Below are 21,366 nucleotides of genomic sequence, written 5' to 3' on the forward strand. Positions count from 1 at the left end.
CCAATAGAGCGGAGGTGCAAAGCCAGAGCAGTGAATCATACAGAGACACAGCAGAACCCCCCCCCTCCCCGGGTTATGGTGTGCGGCTGTCATAAATGAGCTTCCTTCTGTGCTGTTTTAGATGGAGCATTTGAAAGCCTGTGCGGAAATCGCCACCCAGCGGACAGTGAACTGGCAGAAGTTCTGCATCAAGGATGACTGTGAGTTGCTTTCCTGTAAGAGTGTGGGGTGGCAGAAGGCGATTTGGGTGGAATTGTGGTGTGGGGATGGTAGTGCTGGAAAAGACCTACCAATCTAATCCACTGGATTCCTCCCCTTTTTAATAGTGAGATTTGATTGAAGAGGAAAGAAGGCGGATTATTTTTTTTAATCTTTCAGAAAATTTATACAGTGCTTGGTTGTAAAAAACAACAACAACACCCAAAGCAGTTTACAAAACAGATAAAACAATAAGATTATCAGTAAGAACTAAGAATAAATTAAGACTTTTGAAAATAACAACAGAATAGAATAAAAACAGATTAAAAATCACGTCACTAAATATCTGGATAGACTTTGTTTTTAGTTTTAGACATATCAGGGAGAATCACAGAGGGTCTTGCAGGAGGTAATGATCTCTGCTGCCTGCTTGCCATCCAACAGACAGATCTACTGTCTGAAGAATATGCCACCCCTATCCCAAGTTTTAGTTCTCTTTGCCAATGAGGTCTAGAAATTTGTTCTGCGGCGAAAGTGAATGGGTTGGTACTCAAAGCTCCCGTGATCCCATTTGGCTAGATTCTGCAGCCTGTTTTCTTTTTAAAAGGGTGCTCTGATAGGGAAAGCCGAGAGGACTTGTTTGTTGAGACAATCCATTTTTCTTCCTCCTCTAGCCGTCCTCTACTTCCTCCTGCAAGTCAGCTTCCTGGTCGACGAGGGCGTGTCCCCCGTCCTGCTGCAGCTCCTTTCCTGCGCCCTGTGTGGCAGCAAAGTCCTCTCTGCGGCATCTTCTTCCGGATCATCCGGTGCGTCAACCTCAACGCCTGCAGGCTCTGGGACCTCTGGGCAGCCAGCCGGGCAGAGCAAATCCTCCACTAAGAAGAGCAAGAAGGAAGAGAAAGAGAAAGACCGAGAGGGTGAGAGGAGTTGTGTGGTGGGGGCAGGTCTTTAGGCCTGCTGCCAACTTTATAAAAAAATTAATATGCTGTCATTCATTAAAAAATTTCAGAGCAGGGTTTTTTTTTACAACAGTTCAATCAGTTCACAACAATTATGCACAAAACTGTACAACAAAAACTACACAAAACCCCTAAAACCAGCTATCTGTTACGGAAAGATTGATTCTTAGTTGCCTACCTGCCTGCCTGCGTTTTTCCATTTGTATCCCATTTTTCCTCCAAGGAGCTCAGGTGTGGTCTACATGGTTCTGTTCCTGTGCATTTCATTTATTTATTATTTTTATTTATTGAATTTATATACTGCCCTATACCCGGTGGTCTCAGGGCAGTTCACAGAACAAAATCAGATTATAAAACCACAAAAAATAATCAAAATAAAAACAACAACCAAATAACCCACTCACCCCAACCGCATTTTAAAAGGGCATAGGATGTTGTAGGATTTTAACCTCACAACAACACTGTTAGGCATGGCTTAGCCTGAAAGACTGTGAGTCTCCCGAGGTCGCTAACTACTGCACCATGCTGGCTCTTTAAATTATCATCAGGGGGTTAAATGTTGGTACAGCAGAAGGTGACAATGACCAAAGGCTCAATTTCTCATTGCTGTCTAATGATCCTTGCCAACTCTGGGAACAACCAGTGGCGTTCCTACAGATTGGTGTGTGTGTGTGTGGACTAATTCTTCTAGAACTGCCAGTCAAGAAACTGGTAGAATTCACAGGGTCAGGACAAAAATCTGATCTGCCCAGTCCTCTGTCTCCGCTAACGGTGGCTTTTGCACACAAGGCAGGATGTTGCTAGCTATCCTCTGTCTCTGGTATCGTGTAACTGGAGGAGTCCTGCCTTTTGAAGAGGGAGCTTCCATTCGGTATAGATGCATGTTTGTTAGCCGGTAGCCTCGTCTGTTCATTCAACTAGAATATGCGGGCAGCAGAGGAACTGGATGGGTCACCTGCTGCCAAGAGCTGTACACACAATCATAGGAACATAGGAAGCTGTCTTCTACTGACCTGAACTGTTGGCCCATCTAGTCTTAGTATTGTCTACACTGACTGGCAGCAGCCCTCCAGGATTTCAAATAGGGTTTTCTCCCAGCCCTGCCTGCAGATGACTTTGGGGATTGAACCTGGGATCTTCTGCATGCAAAGCGGGTGCTCTGCCACTGAGCTGTGGCCCTTCTCTTAAGCCACAGGAATGCATGAAGCTACCTTATACCAAGTAAGACCACTGGTCCATTTAGCTCTATATTGTCTACACGGACTGGCAGCAGCACCTCAAGGTTTCAGACGGGACATTTCTATCCCTACCTGGATGCAAAGCAGCAGGTGCTCTACATTCTCTCCCCCACCCCAAACTGTACCTTACGATACACCTGCCTAAGCAATCACTACCTCTTCTTTTTTATTCCTATGCCCCATCTTCCAGGAGAGGGTTCATCGGGCAGCCAGGAAGACCAGCTGTGCACAGCCCTGGTGAACCAGCTGAATAAGTTTGCTGACAAGGAAACCCTGATTCAGTTCCTGCGTTGCTTCCTGCTGGAGTCCAACTCATCCTCTGTCCGCTGGCAGGCCCACTGCCTGACACTCCACATCTACAGGTGAGTCGTGAAACTGGCAGCTTACATAAAATAAAATAAAATACACAGTAATAAAAGCAAACTAGTTAAAAACCGCAGTATCCTGCTTGTGGGTTTTCCTTTGTGGCACCTGGCTGGCCACTTTGAGAACAGAATGCAGTTGAAATGCACTTTGCCCTGACGGCAGCCCAGTGACCAGCCTCATTTCTGAACCCTAAGTTTCCAAAGGCCTCCCTGAACAGGAAGGAATGATATCAAGGAGGGAGCCTGTCTGACTTCTGTTGGGAGGGATTCCCACAATATGGGAGCAGCCGCAGAAAAGATTCTCTCTCGTGTCTCCACCAGCCATGGCTCTGATGCTGGCGAGACTGAGAGAAGGTGCTCACCCAAGGATCTTGGCACCCGGGTGGGGTTGTTCTAGACTTCAAGACAGGTGGCGGCCTTTACCTATTTGTTTGCTTATGTTTTAAAATAGTGGACCAGGTAGAGAAATGGCCGAAGGGCTTCTAAGAAGGGCACAAGAGGGAGGGATTGGTCTGCATATACAACCTGGAGGAGAGATGTGTCCAGAGGGTGGGGGATAAGATCTTCAGCCGTATGCGCAGTGGGGAGCGGGCCTCTTGGATAACCCCCTCCTCCTCGCCCCCTTTGCCTTTAGAAACTCAAACAAGTCCCAGCAGGAGCTGCTGCTAGATCTCATGTGGTCGATCTGGCCAGAGCTGCCGGCTTACGGACGGAAGGCTGCCCAGTTTGTGGACCTCCTGGGCTACTTTTCCCTGAAGACGCAGCAGACAGAAAAGAAGGTAGGGGTGTCTCATTGGGACGGCCAAAATGACTTTCTCTCACCGTCCTCCTCTATTCCTCAAAGATGTGAAAGAGCAGCCACTGCATCCGGGGTGTGTGTGTGTATGTGTGGGGAGTGCTTCTCAGTGTGCAAAGGAAGGACTCCTGAAGAAAGGAAAGCCCAGTTCTGGCCTCCATCTTGACCAGGCAGGCTGTAGGGCAGGGCCCTCCCTCAGGCCTGGGGCCTAATGCAGCCTTCCAGGACCCTCGTATTTGGCCCTCGGGACTCTGCCTTGGCCACATTCTGGATGGAGCCTGCTCTCCCTGGGTGCTATTGCCCGGCTGGAATGTGCCTTTGGACTGTAATGATGGTGCTTCTTGCTTACAAGGATGGAGGGAGAGGGGTGTGTAAATCATTATCCTTCTCGGGAGAATAAATATTACAGTGGCAAAGAGTGAGAGTGGATAATTGGGAGCTCTCTATAACCGACTCTGGTTTTGGTCTTCGTATTCACTCCTGAATCCCCTTTGTGAGCTATTTGTTAAACCTTTCTTTCAGTTAAAGGAATATTCCCAGAAAGCTGTTGAGATCCTACGGATGCAGAACCACATCCTGACCAACCATCCCAACTCAAATATTTATAAGTGAGTGTCTCTGGTGTAATATATACGTGTACAGGGCTGTGGTGCAAGCCATTTGAGGAGTGGAGGGCAGCTGGAACTGGGGAGGGGGGGGTGCTTTTTCCCCCCACTGAGCCATTTTCATTTCCTGCAAAAGATTGGTCTTGTTCTCCACCCACCTGCTTGTTTTCCTCTCATGTCACACTGCTTAAGACCCACCTCACACAAGAGCCCTTTGTGCAGCTCGGGGCTTTCAAAAACGACTATCAAGGGATAAGACTATCAGTGACCGTCAGCCAGCTCAATGGATCTGCCAGGAACAAGAGCAGTGTACCTTTGTATACCAGATGCTTGGAACAAACAGGAAGTGGGGGTGGGACAGTTGCTTTCACATACTACTCGAGGGCTTCCTGAAGGCACCTGATTGGCCACTGCTCAAACAGTGCTGCTTGGCTTGACAGGTCATTTCCCAGTCCAGCAGGGCTCCTCCTTTGCCTGGGCAGATTTCTCATATGTCCTTTTCCCTCCCCTCCCAGCACACTGTCTGGTCTGGTGGAATTTGACGGCTACTATTTGGAGAGCGACCCCTGTCTTGTTTGCAACAACCCAGAAGTTCCATTCTGCGTAAGTAGCTGCTCCTCAGCATCAGTCCTGCCTTGAGGGTATTGGTGCGTCGATACTGCACAGCTTTGCTCAGTCTCCTTCTACGCACTTCCCTTTATGTTCTTTATTTATTTATCACATACAGAAAGATAAATGGAAGTAACTGCTTTGCAAAACTTGAGTGCAGCTTACAGAGACAAAACTGACTGATAGCACAAAGCACATAATAAATGAAAATAAAAGGGATGAGCATGTTCCTTCTTATATTTTGAATCTGCACCAGGGTTCTTGTTTAATTTATAAAGCCTGAACAACTTTAGGTCCAGGGTACCTCAGGGTTCACCTCATCCCTCATATCCCAGCTCAGTCACTGACGTCATCTGCAGGAGTGACCCGGGCCGTTTCTTGAGTTGGTGAGGCTCATTTGACAGCGACAAGAAACCAAGCCTTTGGTGTCATTGACTGAGTCCTGTGCAACACTCTGCCAATAGAGATTCAGCAGGCGCCTTCTGTCTCACCTCTTAAACGCCTGCTGAAAAATGTTCTATTCCATTTGTCCTATGCAGGGAATCCACAAGGGTTTAATTGGTGTCTGTTTTTCAACCAGTATAGTTTCTGAAAAAAGGTATTCCGTACCGTTTCCAACACTTCAAATCAGAGTCCCAGATTTCAGTGCCATAGTAGAGCTTTTGACAAATCACATTGTTGCCAAAAACCTTTAGGGACGGTTCCATGGGCGTACTCAGGAAGGGGCGGGGGGGCAGCTGCCCCACCCCCAGATGCAAAAAATAAATAAATGCTGTGCCTCGCTCCAACTTTCCCCACCAAGCCTCTTCGCAGACGCCAGCACGGAGGGAGGGAGTGGGTCTCTAACCACCCCGCCCGCCCTCCATCTCCGCTCCGGAAAGCGCGAAGAAAGGAGGACCCCGCTCCGCTCCCACGGCCCACCTTCTTCGCCAAGTGCCATTCGCGGCCATGGCTGGGAAGGAAATGGCACACAAAGGGAAGGCAAGCCGGAGCACCCCCCCCTCCAGCCAGCGCCGTCTTTGCGGCCGTCGCGCCTGCCCCGCCCCAATGAGAGAGATCCAAGGAGGAGCTGAGAGTAAGGCGGCGGCGGAGGCTCCCCTAAGGCCTCCCCCCCCCCCGAAGGATCGCGGAGCACTTCAGGCGGCGGTGGGAGTGCTAATCCCCATTCCCGTCCCCCTCCTCCCTTCAAGACGCCTTTACCATGGCTTGCCCTCCCCTAGTTTTGATCCTGGGTACGCCCCCTGGACGGTCCGATCAGCTGCCCTCCCTTACTGCAACAGAACTTCATCAATGCCCCTGTGGTTTTATGTGCTTTGACTTTCGCTGCCTCTATATGACACTTCCAAGACAAGGTCTCAATAAAGCGTTCACCCAGGTATTTAACTGAGGGAGTTTGTTCCATAGCTTCCTGGTGTCGCTTTTTAACTTCCTTGTGGTTTTGTTGTGTTTTGTCTTACGTTTTTATTGCTGTAAACCGCTTTGATGTGTTTTTATGTGACAGAGCGGTATACAGATACTTTTGGAGATGAATAAGTAAAATAAATAAGATAATACATTCCTGTTAACCTGTAACTGGCTGGAGCGGAGGGTGCTTTCTCCAATTTGTTTATAGGTAAGTGATGCTTCTCTCCTCCTCCTCCTCCTCCACAGTACATCAAACTTTCTTCCATCAAAGTGGACACTCGGTATACCACCACCCAGCAGGTGGTGAAGCTCATTGGCAGCCACACCATCAGCAAAGTGACTGTGAAGATTGGGGACCTGAAGCGCACCAAGATGGTCCGGACTATCAACCTCTATTACAACAACCGGACAGTGCAGGCCATCGTGGAGCTCAAAAACAAGTAATTTCATTTTTATTTTATTTAAAGAACTTGTGCCCCACTCCCTTCTGGATTCCCCTTCCCCCTTAAAGTTCCCAGAATGGCTTGCAGACTGATTTTAAAAGAAAAGATAAAAGACGCCCCTCTGCCCTCAGGCATGCCATCTAAGAAACATGACACAAAAGAGGGCGGGGAGGGAGCAAGGGGGAAACAAGTGAACCCCCAAAGGCGCCGACCGTTAATCAACAGGTTATTTGATTGACCAGCTAGGTCAGAAAGCTGAGTCGTGATTGGCCAGATGCAGGCAGCAAGTAAGTTTCATGTATTTCATATATCACAAAGAGAAGTGGATGCAGATTCTTCTTGACTTTCCATGTGGATTAGCGGGCATCTCAAGAATCCTCCTTGTTCCTTGCCCCCACTCCCCACTCCTTGCGAAAAAAGCACCCTTGCCAATAAGAAAAAGGACTATGTTAAAATTCCAGGGTGGTGGTGTATATATATTTATGTATAAATAGAACCAAGTGTTACATTTTGTTCCGTCCCATGAGGCATGAACAGCTCTTTAATCCTAAACAGCCTTGCTGTGGATGGGGATAATGGCTTAGTCTCCGGCTCTGGCTCCCTATCGTGTTGACACAGGCGGAGAAGAAGCGAATCCAAAGAGCCCAGTGCCTCAGTTCATCCTCTTTTAAAAGAGATTTTCAGCGGAGGCCGCCATGCTTAGCTTTGGCGTGGGATGGAGGATGCGGAACCTATTTAGCTTCCTTTGAATCAGTGGCTCCCAAAGTGGGTGGTAGTGCTCCCTGTGGGGCAGGTAGTGACATCACCTGGGGTGGGGTGAGGGGCGCTGGATGTGCAGAGGACCACAGGGCTTTGAAAAGCTGGTATCCATGGATAAAGTTAATACATTTTGTTGAATTAACAAAGCTAAATAGTTTGGATTTTTGAATAAATGTACAATTAACTGTTTTGGATTTACTTGTGCTCTTACTTTCCTTTTTTGGCTCATGCAAACCGCTCTTATGACCAACTATTTTTTTTATATTGAAGGGCAGGGGGAACTGAGGGCGAGATTACGGAAACCAAGAGGGGCGGTGAACGAATGAAAAGTTTGGGAAGCGCTGCTTTAAATGGTTTTCCTCTTCTCCCCTGCTCTTGCCTCTCTCTCTCTTGTTCACTTGCTTTATTCCCCTGCCCCCCCACTTTTGTAGGCCAGCCCGCTGGCATAAGGCCAAGAAGGTCCAGCTCACCCCGGGCCAGACGGAGGTGAAGATCGACCTGCCACTGCCCATTGTGGCTTCCAACCTGATGATTGAGTTTGCAGACTTCTACGAGAACTACCAGGCATCTACAGAGACCCTCCAGTGCCCCCGGTGCAGTGCCTCCGTCCCGGCCAACCCCGGGGTGTGCGGGAACTGCGGGGAGAACGTCTATCAGTGCCACAAGTGCAGGTGTGTAAAATTCCTCAGGGATTCAGATGTGATTCAGGGCTCAAAAGCAGGTCTTCTTCTGTGTGTGAAACTCACTTTCACTCAGATACTGAGCTACGGTTTTCTCTCCCCACCCCAAAACTGCACCAGCATCCCTCCTGCCTGAAATTTATTATCTTCCCTTGTGGGCCCCTCCTCACCTGGTGAGGAGGTGAGCCTATCGTGGACCAGCGGTTGAGTTTCTGTCGTGTCAAAAGTCCTGCCAACTCACCTTTTCTGCCCTTTCTTCCCAGGTCCATCAATTATGATGAGAAGGACCCCTTCCTCTGCAACGCCTGCGGGTTCTGCAAATATGCTCGCTTTGACTTCATGCTGTATGCAAAGCCCTGCTGCGCAGTGGATCCAATTGAGAATGAGGAGGACAGGAAAAAGGTCAGGTGCTCAAATGCTCACACACATGCATGCCCTCTGAGCTACCCTAGTCAGAAATTATAACATAAATCCCATGTCTTGATTTGAAGGCGGTAACCAACATCAACAGCCTCCTGGACAAGGCGGACCGAGTGTACCACCAGCTCATGGGTCACAGGCCGCAGCTGGAAAACCTCCTCTGCAAAGTGAACGAGGCAGCGCCCGAAAAGCCACAGGTATTCATCTTCTCTCTCTCTCTCTCCCACTCTCCTTCCAGTGCTTTTATTTGCCATTGCTCCAAAAACTGAAACCCTGCCCCTGTGGGGAAATCTCTAAATGCGTGCAGGCACGGAAGGGTTGTGATTGTGCAAGCATTGCCTGGCCAGTTCAGTCGTGGGGGGTGTTGCTTTCTCCCACCATTCCTTTGCCATTTCCTTCCTCCGTCGCGACCAGTTTTGAAATCCCTCCCTCTTGTGGCATTTTCAGGATGACGCCGGCGGGAGCGGAGGAATCAGCTCCACCTCGGCCAGTGTGAACAGGTACATCCTGCAGCTGGCCCAGGAGTATTGCGGAGACTGCAAAAACTCTTTCGACGAGCTCTCCAAGATCATCCAGGTAAATAACCTCTGTGCTGCTGGGAGTGCCAGCATATGAGTCAGGTAAATCTGTGCCTGGGAAACCACCATTGAAAACAGAGGCGCCACGCCCCCAAGAGAGGCTCTCCTCTCCTGTGAGGTGCTGTTACCTGGTCTGTCTTCCGGTTTGGCACAGCCCAAGATGGCAGGGACCATTTTAGTGCCAAGTTTGGGACGACCTTCCTTGAAGGATAGCTCACGCCCCACCTGTGCTCACTCAGCCACACTACGATCTGCAGAATCGGCACTTTCATCACTTTCATACAGCATTCATTCTACACTTGCAAGGAAGCAATTCTTTGGTGTGGCAGCGCCTGCACTGTTGGAACTCCCTGCCCATTGATAACCACACAATGCTGCTTTGCTATACTGCTTTTGGCATCTGCTTATATAAGCCAGCCTACCCAGACATGTATACTGGATACATGTATTTTAGAGTGTCGTTTTATTTTATATCGTGCATTTTTTAACTGTTTAGTTTTGCTTCTGAATTGCTTTTAGGCTAACTTGCTTTTTTTGGTAATTTTTTGTATGCTTTTATGCGAACCATTTAGATTATTAAGCAGTATATAAATACTGTTGAATCAAGTAAGAAATGAACTAGAGGTTAGACACATATTCGTGCTTTTAACACTAATTTTTTTCCTGTAGGAGTGGAGTTTCCAAAGGGAATGTTTTTTGAGCATAGAAGGGAATGCTGCTTCTCAATCTGCCCCTTTTCTGCTCAAAGTTGACCCTTTTTGAAGGTTTTTCACCTATATAAAAGGTGGCCTTTTTAGAGTTGCTTTTTAAAACAAACAAGCAAAACCACATTTCTTATCTAGCTTGGCATCCAGTGTTCTTTCTGTGAAGTACCTGATGTGGCTCAGTGTGGCCACTAGGGGGCCTGTTGTGGCGGCAGCATAGTCTTCTGTAAGCATAATTTTGGGGCAGACTTAGCTCGGGGAAAAGCCTGAACTTCAAGCAACCCATGAGGTCATCTTGCCCCGTATTCTCCCACTCAGCCACTTTGATATGCAGAACTGGCACTGTTAACAGGCACCGCACCATACCTGTTCGCAGTGGTAAGAAACCAATATTTCCATGTGGCAGCACCTGCACATGGTACTCTCTTCAGTGCCTGCTAAAAACATCTTTGTTGAGGGAAACGCCTATCCAGATACCTAAAGCATGTGCTTTCCTCTGGTTTTTAGCTTAATCGTTGATTCTAATTATCTTTCCATAAGTCCTTTTTACTGATGATTTCATTGTTTTATTCTTTTTTTGTAAACCATTTAGAGGTGTAGAAATTTTATGAAATAAAAGGGAAAAAGGAAAAGATCGGTATCTATCTAGCCAGTCTACTGCCCTGCTTGCAGATCCTGATCAGCAGCAAAGGCAGCAAGGCCGGGTCCCCCTGTCCTCCCTCTTACCCTCCCCTCCTTTGTCCACCCACAGAAAGTCTTCGCCTCCAGAAAGGAGCTCCTGGAGTATGACCTCCAGCAGAGAGAAGCAGCCAGCAAGTCCTCCTGCTCTGCCGTGCAGCCCACTTTCACCGCCAGCCAGTACCGGGCGCTCTCCGTCTTGGGCTGCGGCCACACCTCCTCCACCAAGTGCTACGGCTGTGCCTCGGCGGTCACCGAGCACTGCATCACACTGCTCCGCGCCCTGGCCACCAACGCCGCCATCCGCCACATCCTCGTCTCCCAGGGGCTCATCCGGGAGCTCTTCGACTACAACCTGCGCCGCGGCGCAGCCACCATGCGGGAAGAAGTCCGGCAGCTCATGTGCCTCCTCACCAGGTGCGGAGGAGCTTGGGTGGCCTTTCTGAATGTCCTGAAGGGGGAAAAAAGCTTTGGGCTTTTAAAACGTATTGATTTTTTAGAAAATGCAACTGGGTCTCCCACTTCAACCTATGTGAACTTTTTCAAAAAATGCTTTTTGATCAAATAATAATAATAGTAATGATTTATTATTTATACCCCACCCGTCTGGTTTGGTTTCTCCAGCCACTCTGGCCGGCTCCCAACAGAATATTAAAAACACGATAAAACACCAAACATAAAAAACTTCCCTAAGCAGGTTTGCTTTCTAAAAGTCAGATAGTTAAAGAGGTGCCCCAATTTATCAGGCAGGATTCATGGGTTGTCGCAAACTAAGTCCTGCTCAAGAGTAGGCCCACTGAAATGAATGGAGCAGTTAGTAATGTTCCTTAATTTTGGCAGGTCTGTTGTTAGTAGAACTAAAATATATATGCCTTTCTTCATAATGTTGCCGTGTGTGTGTGTGTGTTGCTCCAGTCGCTTGGTAATTTTTCTTACGGATGAGACCCCACGCACTTATTTTAGTGAACTAGCATTGGATGCCACAGGATATACACACGGTCACACATGTAACGTTGACACAGACGCTTGTAAAAATAAGTGGGGTTTTTAGCGAACACAGCCAGCTACTTAGGTGTGTCCTTTCCTCTGGAAACAAGAGGAAACCAACAACAATTCCTATTGACCCTCGACCCTTTGCAAGGTCCCTCTGCAGCCTAGCTGAGTACCAAAGCCTTCCCAGCTGCCTGACCTGAACAAGGAATTCGAGACTCGAGTTCCGCCTTGGAAGTGCAGGCTAAGCAGACCAGTTACAACTTTTGCATGACCCAGACAGTACAGGGAGCGTCTTGATGACGTGTTGAGGAAATCGGCTCAGTGTGGAGCTTTCTAACTCTCTCTTTTCTTTTTATTCTGTGTCCATCTGGAAAACAAGGGACAATCCAGAAGCCACCCAGCAGATGAACGACCTCATCATCAGCAAGGTGTCTGCGGCTCTGAAGGGTCACTGGGCAAACCCTGACCTGGTGAGGAGGGGGTTGGTGCTTTGGGTATTTGTCCTGCCTTCTGTCCCTCCCTGGCTGCATCCAAATTGGTTATCATAGAATTGTAGATTTCGAAGGGACTCTCAGGGGTCCCCTGCTCTGCAATGCAGGGATCGCAGCTGAAGAAGAGATGGCCCTCCAACCTCTGTTTGAAAACCTCCAATGAACTTGATTGCAACACTTCTTTTCTTACCTTGCCACTCCTTGCTAAGAAGGGTTGTATCCAATGTCAGTCCTCTCCAGAGCTGGCCCGTTGAAATTCATGGACAGGACTAACTTGGACCCATGTATTTCAATGGGTGTAACAACCCTAGTAGTTTAGGCTTGCACATGTGCACAGCCCAGCCCTCTTATTATCCTCAGAACAACCTTGCGGGGTAGGCAAGGCTGACAAGAGCTCCAGGGCCAAGCAGGGATTGAAAGACAGCCGCATCTTCCTGCCCAATAGTAGCTCAGCGCTGTTGTATACCTCGCCTGCTCTCACATTAAGATTTGTTCCTGTAGTCCTCAGTTGCAACTTGAGATCTCTTAGCTGTGATTCCTACATTGCAGGGGGTTGGACTAGATGATCCTTTGCGTCCCTTCCAACTCCACAGTTCTGTGGTTCCTCTTTGCGCCAGTCCTTGTTTTTAAGTTCTGCCAAATTTCTTTTGTGGGGGAGAGAGAACCAAAGTGGGACGGGGCAGCAGTATTCTGGTCTGGCCCACCTCTCAGCCTCGCCTTACTCTTTCTCCCCCATCTGCAGGCCAGCAGCCTTCAGTATGAGATGCTGCTGCTGACAGACTCCATCTCCAAGGAAGACAGCTGCTGGGAGCTGAGGCTGCGCTGTGGTGAGTCTCTGCATTTGGCAAGCAAGATGTGGAGTGTGCGCCGTAAATGGTGTTCTAAGAAAAACTGCTCCCTTTCCCTTGTGGGGTATTCCCTTAAGTGGGTTCCCTATCGGTAGGAGAAAACAACAGAGGCCAACCAGAGAATATTGAGAAGCAAAGCAGCTAGTAAGCCTGATCTTTATTCAAGGAACTGTTGCAACAAGGTCCCCACTCACCACCCACGCAGGAGGGAAGAGAACCCTAAACAATGGTGTGCAAGCCCTTATATAGATTTTTGAAATTGCCCACCCTGTAGCCCAAGACACCCCCCCCCCAAAAAAAACATCATACGTACATCACAGAAGGAGGCAGTCTACAGCAGAAATCCTGTCTGCCAGGATACCCAATGATGGTCACTGGTTGCATTACCTGGGCATCCTGGCCATTTTTTGTGTGATGGTTAATACTTTAGTTCCTGACTCCAGGTCACAAGCTCACTCTATCCATACACAAATACCCCCTTAAGACAGGATTTGCAAGCAAAAAAGACAATGGGAAGGCTTTCCCCATTTGCCTCCCAGAGGAATATATGAGGTCATTGGGAGAGTCAAAATGGCTTCAGGATTGCTCTTCCATACTCTTTCAGACACATGGTTCATATATTTAGATATGTGTTTATGAATATTTATTCTGTATTTGAGACCTTAAAATTCTTATAGCAGTGGCGAGGGTGGTCAACTCCATGTTTGGAAAGAGGGTTGACTGGTTAAGAAAAGAGGTGTCTTGCATTTCCTGGCCACCCTAACTAACAGAACAGTCCTCACTGCTGTGGAGTCATGAGGACATAGGAACCCATTGGATCAGGCCAGGGTCCTATCTAGTCCGGCATCCTCTTCTCACAGTGGCCAATCGGGTGCCTCTACTGGGAAACCCAAAAGCAGGAGCTGAGGGCAACAGCAACATTCCCTTCCTGTGGTTTTCAGTAACTGGGATTCAGAAGCGTTACTGCCTCCGACTAGCCATCATGGCTAGTAGCCCTTAATAGAGCCATGAATTTGTCCAGTCCTCTTTTAAAGCCATCCAAGCTGGTGGCCATTGATGCCTCTTGTTCCACGATTTAACTACACACCACGTGAAGAAATCTGGCTGCTTGGAGTTCTTGACTTGGACAGAAGAACCATTTGTTTTCTTTGCATGGGATTACATTCGTTAGAGCAAACCCATTGAAATCCATGGACGCAAGTTAGCCATGTCCATTAAGGGGTCTACTCTGAATAGGATTAATACCGGATACAGCTCATTGTTTATATCCTGTACCTTCAAACCTAGTGTTGTTTCCACGACAGCCTACTAAGAATTAGAAGTACAAATCAGGGCGATGATTAAGACCAACACATACAAACCTGTGTAGTAAACTATAAACAACAAACCATAAAACAGCAACAGGCAAGTTCAAAGCTGCTCCGGCTTAATACAGTGGTACCTTGGTTTAAGAACTTAATCCGTTCCAGAAGTCCGTTCTTAAACCAAAGCGTTTTTAAATCAAGGCATGCTTTCCCATAGCATCGGGGGACTCAATTTGCAAATGGAACACACTCAACAGGAAGCGAAACGTGTTCTGCTTCCAAGGCGAAGTTCACAAACCAAAACACCTACTTCTGGGTTTTCAGCATTCTTAATCCAAGTTGTTCATAAACTAAGCTGTTCTTAAACCTAGGTACCACTGTATTATTGACATTCGCTGTTCCTGAAAGCTTCGGGGAAGAGCAGGGCTTTTGCCTGGGCCTGAATGACAGCAGCAAGGTCTCTAGGCTTTGGGAGGACATTTCACCAGAGGCAAGGAGCCACCACAGGAAAGTCTCTGTTTCTCCAGTGGCCACCTACCACACTTCAGACAGCAAGTGGCACCTGGAGGAAGGCTGCAGATCATGATGGGCATCTGACGAGCAGTTTGATATAGGAGGAGGTGATCCAGTGGCATATCTGAGCCCTGGACCTGACCATCTTCGTCTCCAGGCTGCTCAACTGCCTCCAAGAATGACAAGCAGAAGCAGCCTGGATACATGGGAAGGCTTTTGCTTTAACAGTTTACCCCATAGCAAGGTGTCTGTATCCTTCCTTGCTGTTTGGTGCTGCTTTCTGTGATGCCTTTGCTTCTCCCCCTCCCACTTTGCTCCCTCTCCAGCTCTCAGTCTCTTCCTGATGGCCGTGAACATCAAGACGCCGGTGGTGGTGGAGAACATCACTCTCATGTGTCTGCGCATCCTGCAGAAGCTGATCAAGCCCCCGGCTCCAACCAGCAAGAAGAACAAGGTAGCCTTCCCCCTGCAGCCCTTTTTTGGACTCTTGAGCCGTCTGGTTCATCACTGGAATCCTGTTTCCACTTGAGCAAATCCTCCTAGGCAGAATGTGCTTGGGGAGACTCTCGGGGAAAACTTTTGTACATACTTTCTGATTTTGGATGTATGGGAGCGTGTGGGGCGGCAGAATGGGGGAGCCAGAAGTCTCCAATGTGTGTTTTGAGCACGGCATTTATGAACCGTTGTGTTTGTTATTTAACTTGATTTTGGGGTGTGTGTGTGCATGTTTTCTATATGATTTGCTCCATTTTATTCTGTGAGCCAACTTGATTATTGGGTGCGGGGGCATGCATAACATCAAAATATAAAATCTGGCCAAACTTCACTTTGGTTCTGCACTGCATGTAGGTATAAAGCAGTTGCTTAAACCCACTAGCAATTTAATTATCCTGTGCTTCAAGCACCTATCAGTAGGAAACGGCCTTACACAGAGGCAGGCCATTAAGATATAAGATATCTTTATTGTCATTGTCCCCTTGCGGGAACAACGAAATTACTCGGTTGCTACATCCACTCAGATAAAGCATTCCGCATAATCCAAAATTACAAAACCTAATTAAAAACAGTAAATACAAATAACAAGTAAAATAAGAGGACTTCAAAGTCCAGGCTTTCCATTTAAGGCCAAAATCGCTCTAGAGAAGAAACTGTTCCTGAGATGGCTCGTTCTTGCCTGCATAGTTCTATATCTCCATCCCGATGGCAGGAGCTGAAAGAAATGGTGACCAGGGTGTGTTGGATCTCTTGATATGTCTAGTGCTTTTCTATGGCACCTGGTGGTATAGATTTGTTCTAAGGTGGAGAGTGAGCAGCCAATAATGCTCTCTGCTGTTTTAATAATTCTACACAGCCCTGCTCTGTCCTCAGAAGTACAGCTTCCGTACCACACACATAAACCGTACGTGAGCATGCTCTGTATGGCACAGTGATAGATAGTAAAATCTACCATGGCTGGCAGTGTCTCTCTAGGGTTTCAGGCAGGGTCTGTTCTAGCCCCACCTGGAGATGCCAGGGGAGAAACCCGGGACCTTCTGCATGCGAAACACTGAGCTTTTGTGATTAAAGCATCCGTATTAAGGTACTGATGCAAAGTCCTACTTTACATGAGGTTAACCCCACTCTAGATGCAGGCTGGTCTCTGAATATCTGGCCTGTAGGTGACTGGTTCTGCTTCAGGCTGTCACAGCCTTTCCTTGTTCTTATTTAGGACACCCCTGTGGACTCCTTGACCACCGTCAAGCCCTACAGCAATGAAATCCACGCTCAGGCCCAACTCTGGCTCAAGAGGGACCCCAAAGCTTCGTACGAGGCTTGGAAGAAATGTCTCCCTGCCAGAGGTACGTACTGCGCCCTGAGGAAGTGTGTGTGTGTGTGTGTGTGTGTGTGTGTGTGTGAGAGAGAGAGAGAGAGAGAGAGAGAGAGAGAGAGAGAGAGAGAGATCAGACTCCACTGCCCTTTGCACTCAAGGGATCATAGCATTGGAAAGGAGGTCCGAGGTCATCTAGGTGCACACCTCCTCCCCACTGATGCAGAAAACTCACTACTTTTAGGCCCCTCACCTTGGTTGCCGCCCTTTTATGGAAACATTTGTTCTGCTCCTTAGGTGTTGAAAATATTTGGCCCTCCAGATGTTGCCGAACTACAACTCCCATCAGCCCCAGTAAGCATGGCCCATGGCCAGGGAAGATGGGAGTTGCAGTTCAGCAACAACTGTAGGGCCATAAAGTTCCCCACACCTGCTGCACCTGTTGCTGCTTAATCTAGACTAATATCCTTCACAACGGAACTTCAGTTTGAGATCGGTTCCTGCACCCTCGTGCTGCATTTATGAACCTGAGAGGCCATCCCTGTGGAAAGTACCCAGCCCTCGGGAACGTGAAGTTCTTGCCCTGTCCCTGAGCAACAGGGTACCTGGTTAGGGGACAGCTCCGCTAACCTCCTCTCGAATCCTCGCCCTCACCTTAGGCCTCGACGCCAATGGAAAGTCACCTAGCAGGACGGAGCTTCGCCACCTTTATCTGACGGAAAAGTACACCTGGAAGTGGAAGCAGTTCATGAGCAGGCGGGGGAAGAGGACCTGCCCCCTAGATCTCAAGCTGGGACACAACAATTGGCTGCGGCAGGTATAGAGACCCATCCCAAAGGCTCTAGCATCTGATTAGAGCTGTTTCGCATCTGTCCCTCGGGAATGGCGTGACATTCCTCTCCCCTGGATGCAGGCCTTTTATCTCATGGGTATCTTGGGTCGTCGTAAGCTGCCTTCAGACCTAGGTGGTGAAATGTGGGGTATACACTCTCAAAATAGAGATACCCAGATGTTTTTTTACATGTGTTCCATGTACACTGGGGTGGGGTAACCTCGGGCTCTGGGGCCGAATGTGGGTCATTGCAGCCAGTTGTCTCAACCCTGCATGAGATGAATCTCCCGAGTGCCCCAATTTTCCTCTCCCTGGTAGGTCTTGTTCACGCCTGCAACCCAGGCTGCCCGGCAGGCCGCCTGCACCATCGTTGAAGCTCTGGCCACCATCCCCAGCCGGAAGCAGCAAGTCCTCGACCTGCTCACCAGGTACGGTGCCACAAGCTCCCTCTTCTTGGGGGACCATAGGATCATAGAATTGTAGAGTTGGAAGGGGCCATGAGGGCCATCTAGTCCAACAAGTTGGGGCTTGAACCCACAGTGCTGAGATTAGGAGTCTTATGCTCTACCGTCTTGAGAAACCCTGCAGGTGCAAGGATCTCCCCACTGCCCCTTAAACAATTTCTGCTCACTTTTGTGTCAGTGTTTTGCTTCTCTGTTTGCAAAGAAGTCAGTTCTATTTTTTCAATTTCCGACTTGCCAGTGTTTTCTCTGCCTTTCTCTTAGTTACCTGGATGAGTTGAGCATGGCTGGAGAATGTGCAGCAGAGTACCTGGCGCTCTACCAGAAACTCATCAAGCCTGCCCGCTGGAAGGTCTACCTGGCGGCTAGGGGGGTCCTGCCTTACGTTGGCAACCTCATTACAAAGGTAAAGAAAGGAGCAGGTTTTCTATCTGGGGCTTGTTGCCGAGAAGTGTGAACTGAGAGGTGGGAGGGAAAGCAGTTTGCATCTCCCCAGTGAATTCACGACAGGCGTGAGGTTTGAACGGGGAATTTGGCACTTCCTGATCTAAGATGTGCTCTGTTACACAAGTGATCTGTGTCAGTTCCCTTCCCTCCCTCCCTTCATTGACAAAACTTACCATCAGCATCTAACACCTTTCTTTCAGGATTTGTACTGGCTGCCAATCTGCTTCTGGGCCACGTTCAAGGTGTTGGCATTAACATTTAAGGCCCTCTGTAGCTCAGGACCAGTTCCTTAACTGGGAGCCAATGTGGTGTAGTGGTTAAGAGCGGTAGTCTCGTAATCTGGTGAAGCGGGTTCACGTCTCCGCTCCTCCACATGCAGCTGCTGGGTGACCAAGGTCTGGTCACACTTCTTTGAAGTCTCTCAGCCTCACTCACCTCACAGAGTGTTTGTTGTGGGGGAGGAAGGGAAAGGAGAATGTTAGTGGCTTTGAGACTCCTTAGGGTAGTGATAAAGCGGGATATCAAATCCAAACTCCTCCTCTTCTTAAGAGATCACCTTATCTCTTATACACCCATCGGATCCTTGCAGTCTGTAGGAGAGTTTCTCCTGCCAAGTTCCAAAGATCTCAGAAGCCCACACTGTCGTAATTTGGTGCAGGGTTTTTAGTGTGGCTGCCCCTGTTCTGTGGAACAGCATCCCTGCAGAGAGACAACCCCCCCCCCATTCGCCCTTTCCAGAAATAATAGAATACATTTTTGTTCTGACAGGCTTTACCGGCTGAATCAATAAACGGGTATTTTACTATGAGTGTCCACTTCTTGTGGCTTAAGTCTTTGTTGTTTCTCATCATTTTATATGTGAATCGCCTTGCAATAGTGGTTTAAAAAGTGATTAATAAGCCAGTGTCAATAGTAGGAATGATACACACATACCCCACATGGTACCTTCATAACTTGCGCCTCTCTGCTTTTTAGGAAATTGCCCGTCTTCTCGCCCTGGAGGAGGCCACGCTCAGCACTGACCTGCAGCAAGGATACGCTTTGAAGAGCATCACAGGTGATGTTTGTTGCTCCTCCTCCCATCACCTCCTTTCTTGACTTGACGTGCCATTTCTGTGTGTGCTGGACTTTTGTCACATTCCCCCTCTCTCTCCTTGGTGTCCCCACTTTGTAAACTGAGCCTTAATTCCTTGCTCCCCCAGGCCTCCTTTCCTCCTTTGTGGAGGTCGAGTCCATCAAACGACACTTCAAGAGCCGCCTGGTGGGGACCGTGCTGAACGGCTACCTGTGCCTGAGGAAGTTGGTGGTGCAGCGGACCAAGCTGATTGACGAGACCCAGGACATGCTTCTGGAGATGCTGGAGGACATGACGACAGGTGGGGAGCACACCGGTGGGGTGGGGAGCTTGTGAAACTCCTGGGACCTGAGGCTTTTGGGGGTGTGTTGTTTTTTGTTTCCTTTTTATAAAAATATTTGTGCATATTGATGAAAAACATCAGAGGGTTTTAAAACAATTGTGCATAAAAACTTAAAAATCAGAAACCATGTAAAGATGTATTCTGGATTGCCTTCATAGGCCTGGTGCAATAGAAAAGTTTTCAGCAGATGTTTAAAGGTCAGCACAGAAGCTGAATCTCCAGTGGCAGAGCATTCCACAGGACAGGGCTGATGGGACCCTAAAGGCTCTGTTCTTGTTGCTACGAAGTGAGCCTTGCCAACTCAGGGAACGGCCAGCGATGCTTCTGCAAATAATCTCAGTGACTGAGATGGGATGTAAGGGTTCAGGGCTTTGTCAATTAATACATGGACCCTCAACCTGAATGAGCAGCCAGTGCAGATGATTTAACAAGGGTGTCACATGCTGTCAGCCAGATTCCCCATCAGCAGTCTGGCCACAGCATTCTGCACCAGCTGGAGCTTCTGAATCAAGAGCAGCCCCATATCCAGCGCATTGCAGTAATCCAGCCTCAAGATGAACAATGCATGGAGATGATTCAGGAAGTCCCCGTGAGGCTTGACACCATCGCTTTTCTCTGCAGGCACAGAATCTGAAACGAAGGCCTTCATGGCAGTGTGCATTGAAACGGCGAAGCGTTACAGCCTTGTTGACTACAGGACACCCGTCTTCATTTTCGAGAGGCTCTGCAGCATTATCTATCCGGTAGGGGAGCTGACCTGTTTCTAGTCGCTAAGGATGGACAGCTGGACCCAGCCAAAATCCCAGGGGTACCTCCCTCAGCTATGCAAACATCTACGCTACATTTTTGGGGTGGCACATGGATGTGGCTGGGAGCCTCCTGCTCTCAGCAAAGCACACAATAGCGATATTTGCACAACTGCAATGGACAGTGATTTCTACTAGAAATGTAGATCTGTGTATGGTAGCCAGGGTAGTCTGTTTCCCTAACTCCAGAGAGGTGATGCACAATATTCCTGCAGTCAAAACTTAAATTCCCCACCCCCACCCCAATATAAATAATAGGCTTTATTTTTGAAAATCTCTAAAAGGCAATGGCTCGTGCAGAGGTGCAACAGGCAGACAGCTCCAAGAGTAATTCTGCCCTGTAGCCCACAACTGCACCTATAGAATGATCAGTTCCCACCCAATGCACTCCACAGGAACTGTGATGAGGAAGGAGGCAGGACCAGAATAAGTCCAACAGAGATACAATGGGCAGCCTCTCCTGTGGGTTTCAATACTTGGACACTTCCTTTAGGCACAGAGTTTGGGCCATGCTATCCCTTGCACTACTTTGCATTTTGTCCACTGCCAGCTGTGCAGAAGGGACCAGCCAAGTTTCAGGGCGGGAGACACTGGCTCATTTCCCACCCATTGCCATTGTTTCAGGAGGAGAACGAGGTGACGGAGTTCTTTGTCACCCTGGAGAAGGACCCCCAGCAGGAAGACTTCCTCCAGGGGCGGATGCCTGGCAACCCCTACAGCAGCAATGAACCGGGCATTGGGCCCCTAATGAGGGACATCAAGAACAAAATCTGCCAGGACTGCGACTTGGTGGCTCTGCTGGAGGACGACAGTGGGATGGAGGTGAGAATTGGATGAGATATTGCCAGGGAGCGGTGAGGGCCACATAAGAAAAGAGATGAAAGGCATCATTCAGCTCCTGGACCTGATGCTCCCCACTTTGCATGCCAGCTGATCCTTTTTAAACTGGAGCTGCCAGGTTTGAACTGGGAACTTCTGCATCCAAAGCATGTGGTCATCCGCTTAGCAGT

At 48.6% G+C, this 21,366-nt stretch overlaps 1 protein-coding gene across 8 annotated transcripts in view; it reads left to right on the plus strand.

Annotated features, from left to right (window-relative positions):
- Positions 1–21,366, plus strand: part of UBR4 (ubiquitin protein ligase E3 component n-recognin 4) — a 129,911-nt gene that overhangs the window by 81,763 nt on the left and 26,782 nt on the right. For all 8 annotated transcript variants that reach the window (XM_035120583.3, XM_035120584.3, XM_035120587.3 and 5 more), the window contains 23 exons: positions 122–200; positions 873–1,115; positions 2,586–2,757; positions 3,395–3,539; positions 4,079–4,164; positions 4,677–4,764; positions 6,421–6,614; positions 7,808–8,047; positions 8,320–8,458; positions 8,548–8,673; positions 8,924–9,052; positions 10,510–10,853; positions 11,809–11,899; positions 12,663–12,747; positions 14,912–15,039; positions 16,294–16,423; positions 17,052–17,209; positions 17,543–17,652; positions 17,950–18,091; positions 19,108–19,189; positions 19,335–19,508; positions 20,172–20,293; positions 20,981–21,178. In XM_035120583.3, the coding sequence (XP_034976474.3) occupies positions 122–200; positions 873–1,115; positions 2,586–2,757; positions 3,395–3,539; positions 4,079–4,164; positions 4,677–4,764; positions 6,421–6,614; positions 7,808–8,047; positions 8,320–8,458; positions 8,548–8,673; positions 8,924–9,052; positions 10,510–10,853; positions 11,809–11,899; positions 12,663–12,747; positions 14,912–15,039; positions 16,294–16,423; positions 17,052–17,209; positions 17,543–17,652; positions 17,950–18,091; positions 19,108–19,189; positions 19,335–19,508; positions 20,172–20,293; positions 20,981–21,178 (3,405 nt within the window). The remainder of the gene's footprint in view (positions 1–121; positions 201–872; positions 1,116–2,585; positions 2,758–3,394; positions 3,540–4,078; positions 4,165–4,676; positions 4,765–6,420; positions 6,615–7,807; positions 8,048–8,319; positions 8,459–8,547; positions 8,674–8,923; positions 9,053–10,509; positions 10,854–11,808; positions 11,900–12,662; positions 12,748–14,911; positions 15,040–16,293; positions 16,424–17,051; positions 17,210–17,542; positions 17,653–17,949; positions 18,092–19,107; positions 19,190–19,334; positions 19,509–20,171; positions 20,294–20,980; positions 21,179–21,366) is intronic.

The sequence above is a fragment of the Zootoca vivipara genome, chromosome 6 (genome assembly GCF_965207765.1).
Source record: "Zootoca vivipara chromosome 6, rZooViv2.hap1.1, whole genome shotgun sequence".
In the NCBI taxonomy this organism is placed as follows: domain Eukaryota; kingdom Metazoa; phylum Chordata; class Lepidosauria; order Squamata; family Lacertidae; genus Zootoca; species Zootoca vivipara.